This window comes from Lissotriton helveticus, chromosome 5_1 (assembly GCF_964261635.1).
Source record: "Lissotriton helveticus chromosome 5_1, aLisHel1.1, whole genome shotgun sequence".
Lineage (NCBI taxonomy): Eukaryota > Metazoa > Chordata > Amphibia > Caudata > Salamandridae > Lissotriton > Lissotriton helveticus.
Window position 1 is genome coordinate 1,198,662,679 of NC_136065.1, and position 19,841 is coordinate 1,198,682,519.

At 48.6% G+C, this 19,841-nt stretch overlaps 1 protein-coding gene across 1 annotated transcript in view; it reads right to left on the bottom strand.

Annotated features, from left to right (window-relative positions):
• RAB11FIP2 (RAB11 family interacting protein 2) overlaps positions 1-19,841 on the bottom strand; it is a 141,471-nt gene that overhangs the window by 44,020 nt on the left and 77,610 nt on the right. Inside the window, exons 2-4 of the mRNA XM_078643905.1 lie at positions 17,847-18,292; positions 8,855-9,335; positions 2,708-2,807 (exon numbers count right to left, since the gene is read on the bottom strand). Coding sequence (XP_078500031.1) covers positions 2,708-2,807; positions 8,855-9,335; positions 17,847-18,292 — 1,027 coding nt within the window. The remainder of the gene's footprint in view (positions 1-2,707; positions 2,808-8,854; positions 9,336-17,846; positions 18,293-19,841) is intronic.

Genomic DNA, 19,841 nt, shown 5'->3' on the forward strand with positions numbered 1-19,841 from the left:
CTCCAACATATACTGTGAATCATACACACCCACACTTGCAAACACAAATAAGTACCTTCAACAACCACAGATGTGCCTATCTATTTCCATTACTGGCTTGGTCAATTTACAGTGACTGTGACGTGGGATAAACCTCCAAAGAGGAAAGATGGCAGTGGGTTTGAACTTTCGTGTGCTCAAAGAGGCAGTTTACATCAGCATGGTTCTTACTGTAAACACTAGGATATCTAATGGGGGCAACCCTGTATTCCTAATAACCTGTCTAATTTAAGCAGTTAAGTCAACAATCGCTCCTTTGAAGATATAGGTCTGTGACTTTCTCAAGTTAAATATGCGCAAGTGTCAAAAATGTATAAAACAAGCAAATAGATTTTGTAGACATGGTGCTCCAGAAAATAAGTGCACTCGAGTTGTCATGAAGTTACTAGGGAGACCTAAAACAACTCATTGCAACAAAGTTATAAGCTGCAGTACCCAAAGTTAGCTGGGACAAAGTTCTCTTTAAGCAGTAATGTCCGTTACAATATTTTTGTAAATGCTTCTCCAAAACTAGGAATTTGGTCGACACTCACAAATTCAAAACATGGCCATAGAAGTCTCCGAGTTTCTCATGATGAATTTCTTCTTTTGGGTATACGTATGTTGATCTATTCAGTGGTTATATGAGATTATGAATGACTTCGAAAGAACCATTTATTGCATAGTGTAACCAGAAAGGCACTTTCCTGCAATCCGTGCTGTTTCTCACTGCAATAACATTTTCTGAACGAGTGCATAGTTTAGCTTGGCCAATCAATCAAAATGTCCCCTCTAAAGAAGGAGCAACACTGCGATTGGCTAGACTGCAAAGGCACAGAAAGAGATATGTGACCTCTGAGCAGTCCATATATCTCACCCACCCATATTTAGAAGAACCTGCATGTGATTTAGGCTACTTGGTTTATCGCACAAATGATGTAGCAAAGACGAGTCAATACACTCCGAGGGCGTTGGAGCTATGCAAAATGTCCAACTGAAATGGACAGGAGGTGGTGTTGACAGCACCAGTCCCTCTAATGCCTCTTGGGCCAAGTGTGGCCGCGGCTTCTCCTGAAAATCGATGGGGCTCCTCTACAAAGCCATCGCGGAGGAACTTTCACAGCAGTTAGGCATGGAAAAAGAGCAAAGCAAAAAAAGTTACACATAACATTTGTCACCATTAGTAACTGGTATAAGATGGTGCAGACACTTCGTATTCTAGATTTTTGTTAAACTGATTTTCCCAACAATAAATCACCCTTTCTAAAGTTAATTTATCCTAGAAGTGAATGGGAATCCTCACTTTCAAGCCATTCACTCATTTTACTTGTGCCCATCTTTCAGATTCCTTAGGTGCAGGGTTATATGCGATCAGAGGCAAACATTTTGAATGTGCTTTGTCACAGGTGAGTGTTTAAGTCATTCATTAGCCACCCAGATTTTTAACAAGAAAGAAAAAATGCAGACTATTTGTCTTTTCTGCACCGGAGACGTTACTTCATGCTTTGCTTGAGCCTCCGTCAGACATGCAACTGATATAGCACGGGGACAAGAACAACGCATAACCTCGAATTCGTTCTCTCTCAATCTCACTGTCCTTTTTCCCTATTCACCCTGCCCCTGTACATCGTTCTCTCCCACTCGGTCGCTGTCTCCCCATCTCTAGTTCAATGTTCCATCACTTAGATAGAACAGGTATAGTAGATACAGCAGTATATTCTTTTATCACAAGTTAATGATATGAACTGCTATAGACATCAAAGTAATTCTTTGCGTGACTGGTATAGCAGCTAAGTATGAAGGTTGTTTCTCGTTGGCTGACATTGCAAGTCCACCTTTCACTCAGTATTCAGTTTTCCTATTCGCACTTTCAAGATTTGCACACCATTGAGAATATCGGAAGGAAATTAAGTTAAAAATGCATACTTTACATAATCAATTTCTTAAACCCACTAGCTGGTCAGATGTGAGCTAATACTAAAAGGCCCAATGAAGTGAAAATTTGAAGAAAACTGGCCGGTAAACACCATAGAAACCTTAATGGAATTCAGAAATACAGTCTGAGAACACCCACTGCTCTTATGTTTACCTGTGATTATCCTACATATAAAAGGGAGCACCGTAAACAAGATTTATGCACTTTTTAAAAAAAAAATTAAAAACATAATTTATGTCAACTAAATGTACTTACAAAATAGAATGTTTTTAGACGGGAGTGAGACTGAATACCTACCACCCGACTAATCTTTTTAAAAGTCATATTTTTTTTAAGGAATCAGTCCTAAAGAAGAACAGTGTAAGGTCTGTGATCTCTTTTGTTTGTTAAAATAAGTAAAGGTCATACGTGGTTGGAACTCTTTCTGTTTCTGCATAGCCTATTTCTTAGCACAACAAACACAGCCCATTGGATAGCAATGCAATAGTTTCATTCATTAGGCGATAAAGTAGTAACACACTACTTGGCAACAACGTAAAAAGAATGTCTCAGAGCCTCCGCAAGTCTAAACGTGTCTGAACGAGTCCACCTTCTGCACGTTTTCATAGGGTTCAAGGAATAATGAAGATTTTTATTCTATCCTCTGTATTGATGAGCTCAAACATTTGCTGCTCGTGATTACCGCTGATAGGGGTAGAGGTTAAGAGGGAAATTACTAGTAGGAGTAAACCCTACATAGACCCTGCTACCTACTTTGTCCTTCTGGCCTTGCAGCTGCCGCTGTAGGGTACGTTGTCGCTCACTCGACATAGCCGTGCCCAGATCCTCAGTGCTGGAAGGTTTGGAGTGAAATCTGCAGGGAAAGAACAAAAGAAAACATTTCAGCCACTGGTCACAAAAGGGACACGTGGATAGGGCATTTACACTTAGAAAGACAGTTTGACGCAGAGCTTGGATATGCTCATTACATATATACAAATAGCTTGCACACATGCCTTCCTGCTTTAAAACTGGAATTTCTACTTAGGGCATTGGTTGAGTTTAGGCTGGCCAGTCAATAATGTTTAAACCTTTTTTCCAAATGAGGTTTATTTTTTGCCTGAGTGGCTTCTGACAACATGGCAGCCCCAGAGGGATAAAACGGGGAGCCCAGCTTTGGAGGGGCAGCCCCTCTGATGCTCCTTGCAATTTTTCCAGAAGGCGGAGTCGGTAGCAACTGCTTTAGGCAAACCAGCACTACCCACAATGTAACTGAGTCAGGAAAGGAAAGAGATGGGATGATGGGACAGCTATTCATTTTTCGTAAATCTGTCCCCTTATTGTCTCCCCCTTAATAAGACTTAGGCCTCGATTACAAGTGCCTTGGTATCCATGTGCAATTTATTGCACCTGTTAAATACCAAAAATTTGGGATTTGGAATTTAAATAGCACCCATTACAAGCTCTACCCCTTGAAATGGGAAATAGAATGCAGCTTTTGGGGGTTTACACCAAAGCAATAAAATGTAAAATGTCCTGAGATTTAATGGCCCTTTCCACCTATTAACTCCTACGCCACGGCGGCTATTCCGCCGCAGCGCTAAGGGGGCGGGGCGGCCGCGCGGCGGCCGCATGCTGGTGACGGAACCGCTCCGTCACCAGCCTCGGTTGAGCTATGCTGATGACGGAGCGGTTCCGTCATGGCCCACCCCGCTCAATAGAACGCTCAGCGCAGGCGCGGAATCCACGCCGCGCAGGCGTGCCGAGCGGGCCATGACGGAACCGCTCAGTCATCAGCACAGCGCCACCGCAGCTGATGACGGAGCGGTTCCGTCATCAGCATCGAAGGAGTTAAAGACCGGCTAACTTAATTTGCCGATAGCCACCTGGAGAAAACTCCAAGAAGTGCCGAAAACTCCAAACCCATGGCAATTGCAACACCCAAGCAAAAAGGTGTTTGAATGGGTGGCCCATTTTACCGAGGCTCTCGGAATGCAAGTCCTGTCTGTACTTTCACACTACGATTACTTCTTTGCAACTCTCACGGGTCTTCCTACAACTTCGTGATCTTGCACAAACACTCCTCCACCCCCAATTGTATTAACTGGAATCAGAGGAATAAGGAACGTTGATCACATGTTTAGGGAGGAAGGAGGGGGGGGGTGTGTGTGTGTATGTATATATATATATATATATATATATATATATATATATATATATATATATATATATATATATATATTCATATTCATTCGGGTTTAATGGCAGACGCCACTGAGCTGTCCTCTGTTTTCCCGGTGCTTGGAGCACTGCACTTCATGATCAATGGAAATAAGCTCAGCCAATTAAAATATAACATTGGGTTTCTTTGCCACGTGCTCTGCATTGTTGGCCTCTGTACCATTGTTATCTCCTGGGTCTTCTGACTCATTAACTGGATTATAATTCCAATATCAGACACATGAAAGCATTCCATGGCACATAATAAAGATACTTGGCGCTAGAAATCAAAACTGGGCATGTAAGTGTGTGTCTTAGCAAATGATAGTTATTCCTAGCTTTTCATGGCATAACCTGGCCTGGGGAACAGCATGTGGGTCAACTCTTAGTACAACCTGTAAAGTGCACATAACTGGAGCAATGTAACACTAACATGGCAATTTGGAAACTGGAATGGCAGTTTCCCAGAGCAACAATGTGTGCTTCGCTAGAGCAACATGAAACTGGCTATGGCAATGTGGAAACAGAATGGAAACTTTCAGGGGCAATGAAGAAACTGCTATGGCAATATTTGCTAAACTGTGTGAGAAGTTGGCCTGGCATATGCTGTCCACTATTCTAGTGGGCACCTTGCACCAGTCCAAACGACCTTTATTGATGGTAGGTTTAAAGACAACCTATATAGAAAGCTATCCTAGTGGTAGTTGTGGAGAGCAGCCTTCAGGCTAAGTATCGAAGGAATGTAAAGCTACTTGTTTTTACCAGTCTATAATCTCATGAATGACCAAATGAAAGGAGAATCACACCAGGAATATATGTGTTTATTCTAAACACATCCCTCTAGTCTCTTCATGAGGTTAGAGGCAAAAGTACATTCAGTAAACTTATTCAGCACACAGTAAATTAGCACAATATACGTTGTGCCCTAGCAGAGTACCTTGACAAGCTATTACTTTGGGCGGGGCAAATACAAATAAATAACCCCAGAAGGCTTCAAGGAGGTATTTGCTAACCTAGATAGTTAATTACTTTGGGGGACCAAACATAAAATTCAGAGGGCATCAAGGTGGCATTTGATAACCTGGATAGACAACTACTTTGGGTTACCAAGTACAATTATTACATCAGAAGGCATAATCGGGGCAATTTGCCTTTTATATAGGCCTGGATGAAAATGTATACGTCAGGGTCCACTGGGAAGGGTCCTCAATCTTTCAAAATCCAACTACGACTTGTATATAGACTTGTACGGAACACACAGCTGTTTACTTACACTACACATGCATGCTCTCCGCAGGGGCCTTATCTACTCACCTTGGGTGGTTTCTTGGGGTTCCGGCAATTGTACGTCCTCTTGACATTGTCCTGACTCGAATCGTGGTCCTTATACCATTTTTTTAGTGTAGGCTTTGGTTCCCCCCCTGGGGCCCGCTGTGTATTAGTGCTATTTACTGTGATTTATTTGCTATAGTATTGTGTGCACTGTGTATATCTCCATGTGGGAGATACTGGAACGTACTAGAGAGAATTATATAATAAATACATATTTTTTATAAATACCTTGTGTGGTTCTCTTTCATTTATTCTATACTAGAAGATTGCATTCTGATAAAAACAAGCTGCTTTACACTGCTTCAAGACTAAGCCTGAAGGCTGCTCCTCACAGCTACCACTTGGATAGCTTTTTAAGGTTGTCTGAGACCTTTTAAATCACCATAAAGGTTGTCTGGACTGGTGCAAGGTGCCCACTTACATTAGTGGACATCGCAAACCAGGCCAGTCTCTCACACGAAAGATATAGCTAAAAATAAAAATGGTAATATCAGGAAAATCTACAGTAAAAACTGGCCCGCCTGGCAAGAAAACCGGCACACACAGTGATCTGTCTGACAATCCATTGGGCACTGCCTGAATACCCTATAGGCCAGCCCTACCCTGCATATACAGCCTGGCACAACAGAAAAACAGTCATATTTTAAGAGCGCGGTACAAACAAAGGTTTGCATGTCGCGTTGGTTGAGAATGCAAGTTCCATTCAGCATTGCAATTACAGTTACTAAGAAGTATCTGGCTTTTTTGATTGCACGAAGCAGCGTTTCCTACTTAAAATTACAATTTTCCCTAAAAAACAGGCTCGAAATGCTCGAAGCGATGAATGAACTTTGAGAAGTTTTGATGTTTGAAAGACGTATCCAATCTTACTCCAGATCGTGAACTCGCTCATTTTTGGAAAATTGAGGTCTAGCTTAATTGTAGGCTCCTCAGCTGCTAAGAAACCAAGTGCAGCAAGTTCACACATTGCATAAAATACACCATACATGAGACACCTAACCTCTGGAGTGAAGTACGAGAACGGTGATAAAGTGGCAGACTTCTGAATACAATGAAACAACTCGACTACTTCCGGAGGGAAAGAGTTCCAAATATACACCACAAAGGAATTATGAAGGACTGCGCCGGCTGTAACCGAGAAAGATGGTACCTGCTCCCAAAACGTGTTGCTGCAGACACCCACAGGCTTCCTTTTCGGCTGCTCCTCTTTAGAAGCAGGAGAAGCATTTAGGGTGAGTGGCGGGTTATCAGGACACCAACAGCCAGGGAATTAACACTTTCATTTACTGAAGGCTTGTCACTTTCTGCTTTTCATTCTAGCGCGCTGTTAAATGCAATTTATACAACTCTAAACCTTTGTCAAATCCTTAAAAAAACACGGGTTTCCTTCCTGGAGAAAGCTCATACTGATCACTTTAACTATTCCCATGTTTTCATTTTACCTTCCCGACCGGGACAAGATCTAGGGGTCAGTCCCAAGCAGAGGTTCTCGCACTGAGCCCCTCTTCACACCCCAGTAGATAGCACTCTTCCACGATGAGCTTTCGGCAGATCGTAGCCCCTGACCAGACCCAGGGTGGTCGACCTGGTAACATGGAGGGCCCAGTGCCCCCGTCGTCAAGCTGAGCTACAGCAGACCCTGTTGGAAACCCAGGAGCCAAGAACCCTTCCGCTGTGGACAGCCTGCCACTTTCTGCCATTCCAAAGGCACATCCGCGCGCCTCTGCGTGATGGAGTTCGCTAGAATAGCCCCTCCTGTAGAGAAGGGTCGAAGCTCCCCCTCAAAGGAAGCACAAGAGACCTGGCCAACAACCCTTCAGCCTGTGCACTGCACCCGTCTGCCAAGTGCCAGTCTGCAGACAGACCGAAGGTGTGTCCCATCCTGTGGCCGCTGCTGCCTACCGGGCTAATTACCCAGGCCCTCACTGCGGGTCAGACTAATTACCCATCGCCAGTGTCACGGACCCTCATTAATAACGCACCCGGCATCTTCCACAGAGCTTCCAACAACACCTTCAAATTAAAGATGCTTCCTCCCTTTCACACCTGTCAGAGCCTGCAAATTGGGAAAAGTGCACAAGCGGTCCCTCGGCCAATGGGTGGGCGTCATCTGACAGACGATGGCATGCTTTAATATCCTCGGGGGTCTTGATCCCACTGATCTTCCTTATTTCTTCCGCCTTTCAGACATCCTCTGTGGCTGTCCTTGTGGGAGATGCATAGAGATGCAAGGATGTGGGTACCAACAGAGCAGAAACTAAGCAACAACTGGTGCAAGGGCAGGAAGGCAGACTACATGGGCTAATGCGTGTTATGATCTTCGAGCCGCAAGTCTTGGGATGCAGGCTAGGACTGAGACTAGAGTGCATGGCGACAGTGAGCTGTAAAGGAAGCCACAACACAAGTGTTTGAGACAGAGGTGTGGGGTAGGAAGGAACAGTAATGTGAGGGGACTGGGGCCAGTCATGTCAAAGTGTGAGACTACATGGAAGTGCATGAGGTCAGTGGAGCAGAAGGGAGACCTCAAGCAGGTCGGTGAGAAAGGACACTTAGGCATCAGTAACGTACACAGAACAAGTACAGTTTCAAAGGCGTGAGACTCCATTCAAGTAAAGAGAGCCTGAGTTGGGATAACAAATCGGACTCTATCCACGTGCACAGGGCCATTGATGTAGAAGTATGAGACATTAAAGACTATGGGTCCAAATGGATGTGGTTGGAAAGGGCGAGTATATATGGAGGTGTGTGGGGCCAGAGAGATGGGGGAAGAGGGAGACTACATTACAACATGGATCCAGAAGAAGGTGGTGAGACTGTGTTCACACAGCAAACGGTCCATAAAGGAGTAGGGCGTAATGAAAAGTGTAAGATGAGGGTTGTATCACATTTTAAATGAAGCAGAGCCATTGTGTTGTGCTAACAAATCCGACTTTGTTAATGTTCTTGCTGTCAATTATTTGAGAGCACGCCAGGCTGCAGTGAAGTGCTGGGAGCCAGTGGTGTGTGTGAAATTCTTTAAGTGTTGTTGACGTGGGAACAGAGGAGGTCAAGCTATTGTGGAAGCATATACGTAGTCATCAATGGTGGAGCAGGTGCACTGTGGGCCACGGATGTGAGGTGCCCACTGCACCCCAATTATAGCGGTCTCTATTTCCAAACAATAGATACCCAAATCCCTTGCCTGCGCTGGGTCTAAGGCACCTTTGCTATGTCACTGTATACAAAGATGATTTCAGTCCCTATCTTGTAGCAGGTCATGCGCCTAGAGACCTGCCTCTACTGTGCACAATGTGTCCTTTTCATGTTCTCTCACTGCAGCAGCAATCAATTCGAAAGCAATGTCTTAGGCCTAAAATAGTAAAAACTCACCCAAACCTGGAAGACATAGCCCCGGTGATCTTGAAGTTGGTCGCAAAAGGGTTTGTAGAGTCGTACTCTGCACTGCTGGACCGGTTGTCGCCAGGTGATTTGCTGCTGCTGGAACCGTCCGACCCACCATTGCTGAGTTTATGCTCCAACCTCTTGCCCTCTTTCTTTCCAGTCACACGGTCACTCACACGGTCGAAGAGACTGGCTTTCTCCTTCTTCTTGAGCTCCTTCTTGGCCTCGCCAGGTCTGGAGAACCAGCCAGCAGTTCCAACGTCCCCGTCCCACGCCTCGGGGCCATCTTCGAAAGGATTCCGCTGCCTTGGCAGTGTGGCAAACTTCTGGGGCAAAGCAGTGCTGCCATTGGTGAAAGGATCACTGTGGGATGATGTGGCAGATCCAGGCTCCTCGGAGGAGCCTTCAGACACACTGATTTTAGATGTGTCGGCACTCAATGTCCTTCGGTGAGGAGATTTCAGACTTCCTGCAGAGTAAAGTGGTTATTAGTATGGCATTCAGTCATGTTGTGTAGTGTAATGCGGAGTATAGCACGCACAAGTTAAAGTGAATCAGTTTTGGCATGGTAGAAATTATACAATTAGACTAGATTTATTTATTTACGGAGTATTAGATAGCGCAAACTTGACACTTCAGGGTTTAAGGGCGCTGTACATATAGTAAAAAGATCATACATACAGGAGAAAAAGTAAGAAGGCATATGTAGGAAGTAATAAAAATACAGATATAAATACAATACACCAAACGTCCTGGTAGTTATTTAACAGTTTTTGTAGCACCATTGTGCTTGTTCAAAATAAAAAAATAAAATAAAATAAAAACACAAGTTAATTTAAAAGTAAGCTGCAACAGCTTCATTATTCAATTGGAATGAAATATTATCTTAGGCTCTGGAACGCTAATAGTAAACAACCGATCCACCCTGTTGTTTTATCCCGATGTCACAAAAAGGACTTCCTGTGGCGTTGCCCTGCAGCTAAAGTGTGTGACAGGCAGTCGTTCGTGTTCGGTTATTTTTCTTCAACCAGCTAAGTACGGAAGTAGAGGGCCACACAGGCACTCACCCAAGAAAGCGTTATCAAGAGCAAGGAAGGTCGACCTCCTTTCAATAAAAGTGCTCCTTATAGCACCGTTCACATTTGAATTTTTCAGTTTTTTTTTTCCATCTTCTCTAATAATGTATTCGAAAGTTTGGAATGATGTATGCTGAAGAGGCGATGGTGCACAGGTGTTTCTGAAGCACAGTGGTCTGCATTATTGCATGGATCCTTGAGCCTTGCATAGTTTCTGGTACAGTGGAGAGTAAAAATAAGAGTGAGAACAAGAGTGAGTGAGTGAACAAATGAGCATGTAGGCCAAAGGTAATGAATGCAAGAAGGGTTACGTAAAATTAAAACCCGCCACCTGCCTGTAGCCCTCCTCCGTAGGGGAGCAGCTTTGTGGGTGGAGTGGGGGTTGTGATGTTACACCCACCCAATACATTTAGTTTCAGATGAATAGTTGGGTACAGGTACCTTCAGTCTGGTATGGTGAGGTGTCTGCCGAATTTCAGCTGGGATTTTTGCATGCGCACACTGACAAAAACACACACACTAATCTCGGTTTTGAAAGTCCTAAAAAATGCTGACTAATATTGAGTTTCTTTCACTTGGTACCCCAACCAATCCGCTTTCCTCTTTCTTTCCACTGTCCCTTAAGCCCCTCTCATGCACCTTGCTTGTCCTATAACGTCCTTTAAACATGATATGCCTGCAGGATTGTTTTATAATGTTTTTGTTGGGACATCTGAAACTCACCCCCACCCCCAATATTACCGACCAAGCTACGCCCCTGCTCCCCTGGCCAAACTTATTTCTTTAATCAATAGTCTGGAGCCCCTTGAACGTGATGCTGAAGGTGGCTGTCTAGTATTTACTTGCATAGCACCAGGTCTGCGAGTGGGAGAGCGAGTAAACTCTTTTGAATAGACAACACTGCTCACCATCTCTCGGTACTAGACCAGCTGGATACTAAGAAGGAAAAGATAATATCTATTGGCATCGTTTCTAGAGGTCTCAAAACTCTAGAAGTGACCCATCAACTTATGCTACAGAGATTAGGGGGAGGATGCTTCTGCAAGAAGTCGTGGGATGTGACATCTTCTGCCAGAGACAGGGCATGAGTGGCACATTTTTTTAAAAGATTAAAGTGGTCTTTACCAATAGTGTGCTCACACAGTGACGCAATTGACTAAATCTGAGGTGCACTGTGTAGGTGAAGGAGGTTTGGAGTCTAGCTGGGCTTTGAGTTTCACCACTCCCCATGCAAATTAGCGCCACAGGTTAAAAGGGATGGCATTTATTAATGAGCTAAAAATAGATTCCACGTGGCCCACTCACGCTGGTCTCTCATAGGAGTTAGTTTGCAAGTATTCCAGACTGTGGCGTGCAGCAGGGCAGGGACAAAGTCATGGGTCAGACCAGTTTTGGTATCAATTTGCTGGCCGCTTGATGTTTCTGATGCAAGCCTTCATAATTAAGACATCTCCTAGGGTTTTTTCTAACCATTGCTTTGTACCAGCTGAAAAGAGTGCACTGAGCATCCACGATATGTCCCTCTGGGCTGGTCACCCCCTCGCACCTCGCACACTCCTCGTGAGTGAGCCCAGGCTGCCCCCCGTTCCCGCCAAGTGCCGCCGCCGCCGCTCGCAGCTGGGTCCTGTGACCCTGTGACTCCGCTGTTGGCGCTCGTGACCCTGTGTCTTCGCTGTTGGCGCTCGTGACCCTGTGACTCCGCTGTTGGCGCTCTTACCCCACCTGCGCCGCGTCTGTGTTTAAGTATCCGACTGTTTCTCTTCCCCCCGTGTGTTCTCTGCTCCCTTGCATTTTTAGTCCCCGTGTTGTTTCACTCGTTCCTCTGTAACTCCGTTGCTTTGACCCCCTGTGTAGCTTCTGCTCCCTGTTTTATTTTCTGTTTCCCCCGTTTTTGTATTATTGTACCCCTGTGACTTGGCCCCTGCCGCGCTTCCCGCCACCTCCCCGCTCCCCGCCGCTGCCCCCTGCGCCCCCGCCACTCCCCTCGTCAACCCTTCCCATTCGCCGCCCCGCTCCCGCCTCCCAGCTGCCCCTCCCTCCCACTGACTGGGCCATATAGGTCGAGGTGAGCAAGGTAGCGAGCAGTGACCACTGTCCCTCTGGGCTGGTCACCCCCTCGCACCTCGCACACTCCTCGTGAGTGAGCCCAGGCTGCCCCCCGTTCCCGCCAAGTGCCGCCGCCGCCGCTCGCAGCTGGGTCCTGTGACCCTGTGACTCCGCTGTTGGCGCTCGTGACCCTGTGTCTCCGCTGTTGGCGCTCGTGACCCTGTGACTCCGCTGTTGGCGCTCGTGACCCTGTGACTCCGCTGTTGGCGCTCTTACCCCACCTGCGCCGCGTCTGTGTTTAAGTATCCGACTGTTTCTCTTCCCCTCGTGTGTTCTCTGCTCCCTTGCATTTTTAGTCCCCGTGTTGTTTCACTCGTTCCTCTGTAACTCCGTTGCTTTGACCCCCTGTGTAGCTTCTGCTCCCTGTTTTATTTTCTGTTTCCCCCGTTTTTGTATTATTGTACCCCTGTGACTTGGCCCCTGCCGCGCTTCCCGCCACCTCCCCGCTCCCCGCCGCTGCCCCCTGCGGCCCCGCCCCTCCCCTCGTCAGCCCTTCCCATTCGCCGCCCCGCTCCCGCCTCCCAGCTGCCCCTCCCTCCCACTGACTGGGCCATATAGGTCGAGGTGAGCAAGGTAGCGAGCAGTGACCACTGTCCCTCTGGGCTGGTCACCCCCTCGCACCCTCCTCGTGAGTGAGCCCAGGCTGCCCCCCGTTCCCGCCAAGTGCCGCCGCCGCCGCTCGCAGCTGGGTCCTGTGACTCCGCTGTTGGCGCTCGTGACCCTGTGTCTCCGCTGTTGGCGCTCGTGACCCTGTGACTCCGCTGTTGGCGCTCTTACCCCACCTGCGCCGCGTCTGTGTTTAAGTATCCGACTGTTTCTCTTCCGCCCCGTGTGTTCTCTGCTCCCTTGCATTTTTAGTCCCCGTGTTGTTTCACTCGTTCCTCTGTAACTCCGTTGCTTTGACCCCCTGTGTAGCTTCTGCTCCCTGTTTTATTTTCTGTTTCCCCCGTTTTTGTATTATTGTACCCCTGTGACTTGGCCCCTGCCGCGCTTCCCGCCACCTCCCCGCCGCTGCCCCCTGCGGCCCCGCCCCTCCCCTCGTCAGCCCTTCCCATTCGCCGCCCCGCTCCCGCCTCCCAGCTGCCCCTCCCTCGCTCCGCCCCCCCACTCTCCACATATGGAAGAGCGGTCAACGCGCAGCGTGCACGCGCAGCGGGCGCGCCGATTGTGCGCCGAAGGCGCGCCAAAGGTAAGCCCGCCTGGACCGCGCCCAGTGCCAGGACCCCTGGCCCCCGCAGACCCCAGCCCACCCGCCGGACGTACGACGCCGCCACTCTCAACGCACTCAACGCCGGCCGAACCCCTGGATGCTACCGAGCCACCCCGAGACGCACCCACGGACCCTTCATCTGCCAGGCCTGCAAGTTCTCCTGCACCCGGACCTGCACTGCACCAGCACCCACCAAGCCGAACTCCAGCAGCAGCCACCTGAAGTGCATCCTGCTCAACACCCGCTCCGTCCACAGACACGCCGTCGAGCTCTGGAACCTGCTCGACACCACAGCCCCAGACGTCGCCTTCCTCACGGAAACCTGGATGAACGCCTCCTCAGCACCCGACATCGCCATCGCCATCCCGGACGGCTACAAGATCATCCGGAGAGACCGCGTCAACCAGACAGGAGGAGGCATCGCCATCATTCACAGGAACACCATCCGCATCACGACCAACACCGACGACACCATCGCACCCGCCCAACACCTGCACTTCCAGATCCACATCAACCCCAAGACCACCCTCAGAGGCACCCTCATCTACAGACCCCCGGGACCACGCACACAATTCAGCGAGGACATCGCCGACTTCATCAGCCCGCTCGCCCTCCCCTCAGCCGACTACATCCTCCTCGGGGACCTCAACTTCCACCTGGAGAACAACGACGACCGCAACACCACCACCGTGCTGGAAAACCTCGCAAACCTGGGACTCAAGCAACTGGTGACCACCCCCACCCACCTCGCCGGACACACACTCGACGCCGTCTTCTCATCCAGCAAAGACATCGCCTCCAGCCACGCCACAGGACTCCACTGGACGGACCACAGCTGCGTCCACTTCACCTTCAGAAGAACGACGACCCACCACCACCAGCAACAGGTTGCCCGAAGAAGCTGGAACAAGATCACAGCCGACCAGCTCGCCGCTTCCCTGAGTCAGCACCCTCCCGCCAGCTCAGCGAACCCCAGCCAGGCCGCCGACAACCTCACGAAGTGGATCAGCAACTGCGCGGACGAACTCGCCCCTCTGAGGACCCCGCCCAGCAGACCCGGCAGCAAGAAAGCCCCATGGTTCACCGACGAACTCAAGAGCTCCAAGAAGAACTGCCGAGCCCTCGAGAAAGTCTGGAGAAGGGAACCTACACCGGACAACATGACCACCCTCAAGCTTGCCACCCGGAAGCACCACCAACTGATCCGCGCCACCAAGAAAACTGCATTCAAGGACCGACTGGACAACAACGCACACAACTGCAAGGAACTCTTCAACATCGTGAAAGAGCTCTCCAACCCCAACGCCGGAAACAACGACATCACCCCATCGCAAGACCTCTGAAACTCCCTCGCCTCCTACTTCCACAACAAGATCGCGGACATACACAACAGCTTCAGCAGTCAACCATCGCACACAACGACCGCAGCAACGCCACCCACCACCACCCTCCGCGCCTGGACTCCGATCAGCACCGATGACACCGTCCGCATGATGAACTCCATCCACTCCGGATCTCCGACCGACCCCTGCCCTCACCACGTCTTCAACAAGGCCGACGCTGTCATCGCACCCCACCTGCGGGACATCATCAACACCTCCTTCGACACCGCCACCTTCCCGGAGAGCTGGAAGCACGCCGAACTCAGCGCTCTACTTAAGAAACCAACAGCGGACCCCACCGAACTCAAGAACTACCGCCCCATCTCGCTCCTCCCGTTTCCAGCCAAAGTCATCGAGAAGACAGTCAACAAACAGCTGGCCGCCTTCCTCGAGACGAATGGATCCCTCGACCCCTCACAGTCTGGCTTCCGAGCCAACCACAGCACCGAGACCGCCCTGATCGCTGCCACCGATGACATCCGAGCCCTGATGGACAACGGAGAAACAGCGGCCCTCATCCTCCTAGACCTCTCCGCGGCATTCGACACTGTCTGCCACCGCACCCTAGTGCAGCGCCTCAGCAACGTCGGAATTCAGGAGAAGGCACTGGAATGGATCGTCTCCTTCCTCGACGGAAGAACACAGAGAGTCCGCCTACCACGGTACAAGTCAGAGGCCACCGAAGTCATCTGCGGCGTCCCTCAAGGATCCTCGCTGAGCCCCACCCTCTTCAACGTCTACATGAGCCCCCTCGCGCCCATCGCACGCCAACACAACCTGAACATCATCTCCTACGCCGATGACACCCAGCTGATCCTCTCACTGACCAACGACCCCGCTGCTTCCAGAGCCAACCTTCACGAACGGATGAAAGATGTAGCCGAATGGATGACGACCAGCCGCCTGAAACTGAACTCACACAAGACGGAAGTCCTCATCCTGGGCTCCTCGCCCTCCGCCTGGGACGACTCCTGGTGGCCCCCCGCCCTGGGCACCGCACCCACACCGACAGACCACGCACGCAACCTGGGCTTCATCCTGGACTCCTCCCTCTCCATGACCAGACAAGTCAACGCCGTCTCCTCGTCATGCTTCAACATCCTGCGCATGCTACGAAAGATCTTCTGGTGAATCCCCACCGAGACCAGGAAGACGGTCACCCAGGCCCTCGTCACCAGCCGACTGGACTACGGCAACGCCCTCTATGCCGGAACCACCGCCAAGCTCCAGAAGAGACTCCAGCAGATCCAGAACGCCTCAGCCAGACTCATCCTCGACATCCCCCGACGCAGCCACATCTCCGGACATCTGAGAGACCTGCACTGGCTCCCCGTCAACAAGAGAATCACCTTCCGTCTCCTCACCCACGCACACAAAGCCCTACACTGTCGTGTATTTCTATAGGTTCTGAATCAGTCCCCCTATTCCTGACCCTATTCTGGTTAAACTAACTATCAAGTTAACTAACAGTCAGCCCATGAGGCAAGAAAACCCCCATGATGCAGATACCGTTATCTGACGCAGTCACACTACGGCACAGGAACGTGTTATCTGATTAGGTCATAACGCTTGAGATCTAATTAGACAAGCGACATTCCTCCAGCCCCTGATAAGGCATACGACGTTCTCATAACAAATCAAACCTATGACAACCTGGATAATCCGTGCGGCCATTGTTTTGATTTCACAGAGAACTTTAGTAAAGAATGTGCTAACGAGCAAGTCGTATGACATCTTTATTGACGTATCTATGTCCATCCTTACGTCAATCTCGGCACCTTTAAGGTATAAATATTGCCGACCTTGCCCTATGCAAACACACGCGTGGTGACAAGACGGAGCAGCCATACTTGCCGAAACCGAGAGCAGAAGCAGACCCCGCTGGCAGCAGCCCCGCCTTCCTGACGCGCTGAGAGACGCGCTGCTATCTCAAGCCGAGAGACCCAGCACCGGCGCTTTCGGGCAGCCCTCGCAGGCAGCCTGGAATATCGAGAGCAGAGAAAGAGATACTATTCCTCATCCATCCTAAATTCCAGGTACAGAACTGAATAACCCCTCACAGAGAATTCTTTAGTTATTCACTTGGCAAAAACAAACTTAACTTAAACTGTAACTTTCTATTCCCGCCCACGCATTAGACTTAGGTCAGGTACATGGGGTAGGCGTATTTAGAAACACCAGTTGAGTACGTTTAGTCAAATGTATATGTGTATGTAAATATATTTTAATCATTTTAAACATCATATGGCTCAGAAACCATATCAATGTTTTTACAGTATTATTTTATACTATTGCTTTTAATGTATGCACTTTACTTAACTATAAGTATTGCAATAATATCGATCCATTTCTCATGTATGAGAAAAGAGACTGATCAATAAATAACACCTTTTTATTGAACACGCCCGTCTCTTCCTTTTCTCTACATTCTGATGAGACTAAGAATGCACGTACTGACTGAGTAAAATAATTGCCTTGTGCTCACACGACTCTCGAGATTGACTCTTGATTAGGGGAGAGCAAAGTTGTCATGTTCTATGGTTGTCAGAAACTAAATCCCTTCTTGTCTAATCAGGGGAGTTAATTCCTTCCTTGAACATTCGAGAAAGTTTCTAGCGAACTCTGAGCTTAGCTGGCAAACCCAAAAATTAAGTCTAGTATCGACAGTAGTAGACCTAGTTAACGTCTGGCCTAGGCCTTTACTGCTGTAGGTACTATTCCAATGCGCAGAGCCTATTGGGAAAATAGGAGCTACACTACAACACAACCAAGGCCCGAGCTACCTCAACAACCGCATCAACTTCTACGCTCCCAAACGCCACCTCCGATCAGCCAGTCACGCCCTCGCCGCCGTCCCCCGCATCCGAAGATCGACAACAGGAGGAAGGTCCTTCTCCCACCTGGCCGCCAAGACCTGGAACTCCCTCCCGACCGACCTGCGCCTGACCCAAGACCACCTCTCCTTCAGGAAGAAGCTCAAGACCTGGCTGTTCGAGCAGTAGCAGCACCCCCCCCACCCCCAAGCGCCTTGAGACCCTCCGGGTAAGTAGTGCGCTATATAAATGTCCATGATTGATTGATTGATTGATTGATATGTACATGCATTTCAAAATACTGGCTCAATACATGAGCAAAAAGGCAACAATAATGAGCCAATGTGACAGTCGGACCAGGGTAGGTCGTTATATGAAAGTAGTCGTACTCACCGCTGTCCTCACCAGAGATGACAGAGTCTAGCTGCCGCTGGATGGGTAGACTCTGTCCAACACCTCCAGGCCTGGACCCTGGTGGGACCATCAGATCTGACATGGAATGAGCTGCAGATAGCCGCTGCGGGCCCAGGAGGAAAGGTTTCCGGGGCTTGGTCTTTGACTGGGGTTCAATAACCGGGTCAAGTGGGCCCACTAGGCTGGCATCAGGTGTGGAGCCACTGCGGCTGGGAAATATAGCGGAAGAGGTGTCCGAGAAGGTGCCATCAGGCTTACGGAACTTCATCTTATCCTTGAGCTTGGAAAAGGGTGAGCGGGACTTGTCCTTCATGGACAGGTCAAACATGCTGGCTGTCATGTTGTTCCTTACAAACTGGATGCTGGCCTTGATCTCGCCACGGTCCTTTGACTTCTTCCCCGGTTTCGACTCGAGTTTGAACCATCTAAAACAGAGGAGAAAATAAAGGTCATACGATCTAAAGTCAGTGTCCCAGCTGTACAAATTCAATGATACAGGTTCCCGTATTTCCGTTTTTAACTCCCATCTTATAATGGAACACAGGTGTTCGGAGCGGAAGTGATTTTTCCAGGTTCACCATTTTTTCTGTCAAGTGAGAAAGGTGGATTAAAAAGCAGGTATCAAGCTAGCACTAGGCCATATTTCTCCTGTAGAACGCAACTCTTCCACCAACTTTTTCTTGATTTAGGAACCTTAACAAGTACTAACGTTGTAGAGTTTTAGCTGCAACCCTTGAGTGAGGTCTACAGTGCCCCTTGGAGTAAACCCCCATGTACTATCCTCTAAATGGATCTTTAGTTTATCAACAATTGGGCATTATGAATAATAAAATGGATAGTTGATAACCCTGCTCTCTGAATACATGTCTGTAGGACTACGGTTCTCCAATACAGGACCAGTCCATGACCAGTGACTCTTCAACTTGCTGGAAGTATAATACCCTTAATATTGTAAGAATGGCATAGATGTGACTTTGGGCTGGCACATAAACCTCATCCTGTCCAATCAGAGTTCATCATATTGCCTAGGAAACTGCCTAAAAGAACATTGTCTTTCTCAATTGGCTAGTGGCCTAAACTAAAAGACTGATTGTATTTGATTGGGTAGCTCGACCGTAATTCAGGACACAGAATTAAATAATCCTGCCCCCTGAAGTCGGGACTTTGACTAGTAACACCTTCATTAACTGGGTTGGCATTAAAAGTGACTTCCTGCACGTGGGAAGTTGCTCCCTTCCCTCAGCTGGGAACAAGCTTGGTGAAGTTCTTCTAGACCCCAATTGAAGGGCTCGCCTACCTCAGTTGCTAGTCAATGGAAGCCTCCCCTATGAAAGTAAGATGGCAGCATACACCTTAAGGCAGTCTATCCTGAAACCATGACATGCATCAACGTAATGAATTGTAGCAAGCCATGGTGGATAGCTGACCAGAATGACTGAGGATGTTTTAAAGTGCAGGTGAATAGCTCTAATTAGTGACTCTGCCTGATGGGCATACTCCTCTTCACCACTACCTGTGTAGCTTAGCTGCCAAAAGCAAATCCCACACCTGTATGTGGTGAGCAAATGCGGATCCCGGCCCGAGTTCCACTCTCATCTGACCTCTGGAAGAAATTGTTACGGTCCAGCAATCAACAGCCCTACACCAAATGCAGATGTTCACAAGAATTAGGCACACTAATTTCCAACCTTCTAACGGCATGATTAATCTGCGATGCCACAGAAGCAGTAGGGAGCCTTTGGCACAGTAATAACTCGACTGCGAGGGATAAGAGCTGAAATACAGTCCTCAGACCTTCTAACAAGGACGACAAAGGTCTTAGCCCAGGACACGTGAAAGGAAGTACAAACCATTTCTATGGCTACTAGATATAAGGACATGGGCCATTGTTATTGTCTGGTGCAAATGATACTTTTGTGGTACAAGAGTAGAAAGACAGACAAAATGCAAAAAAGAAACCCTATTCCAACTCAT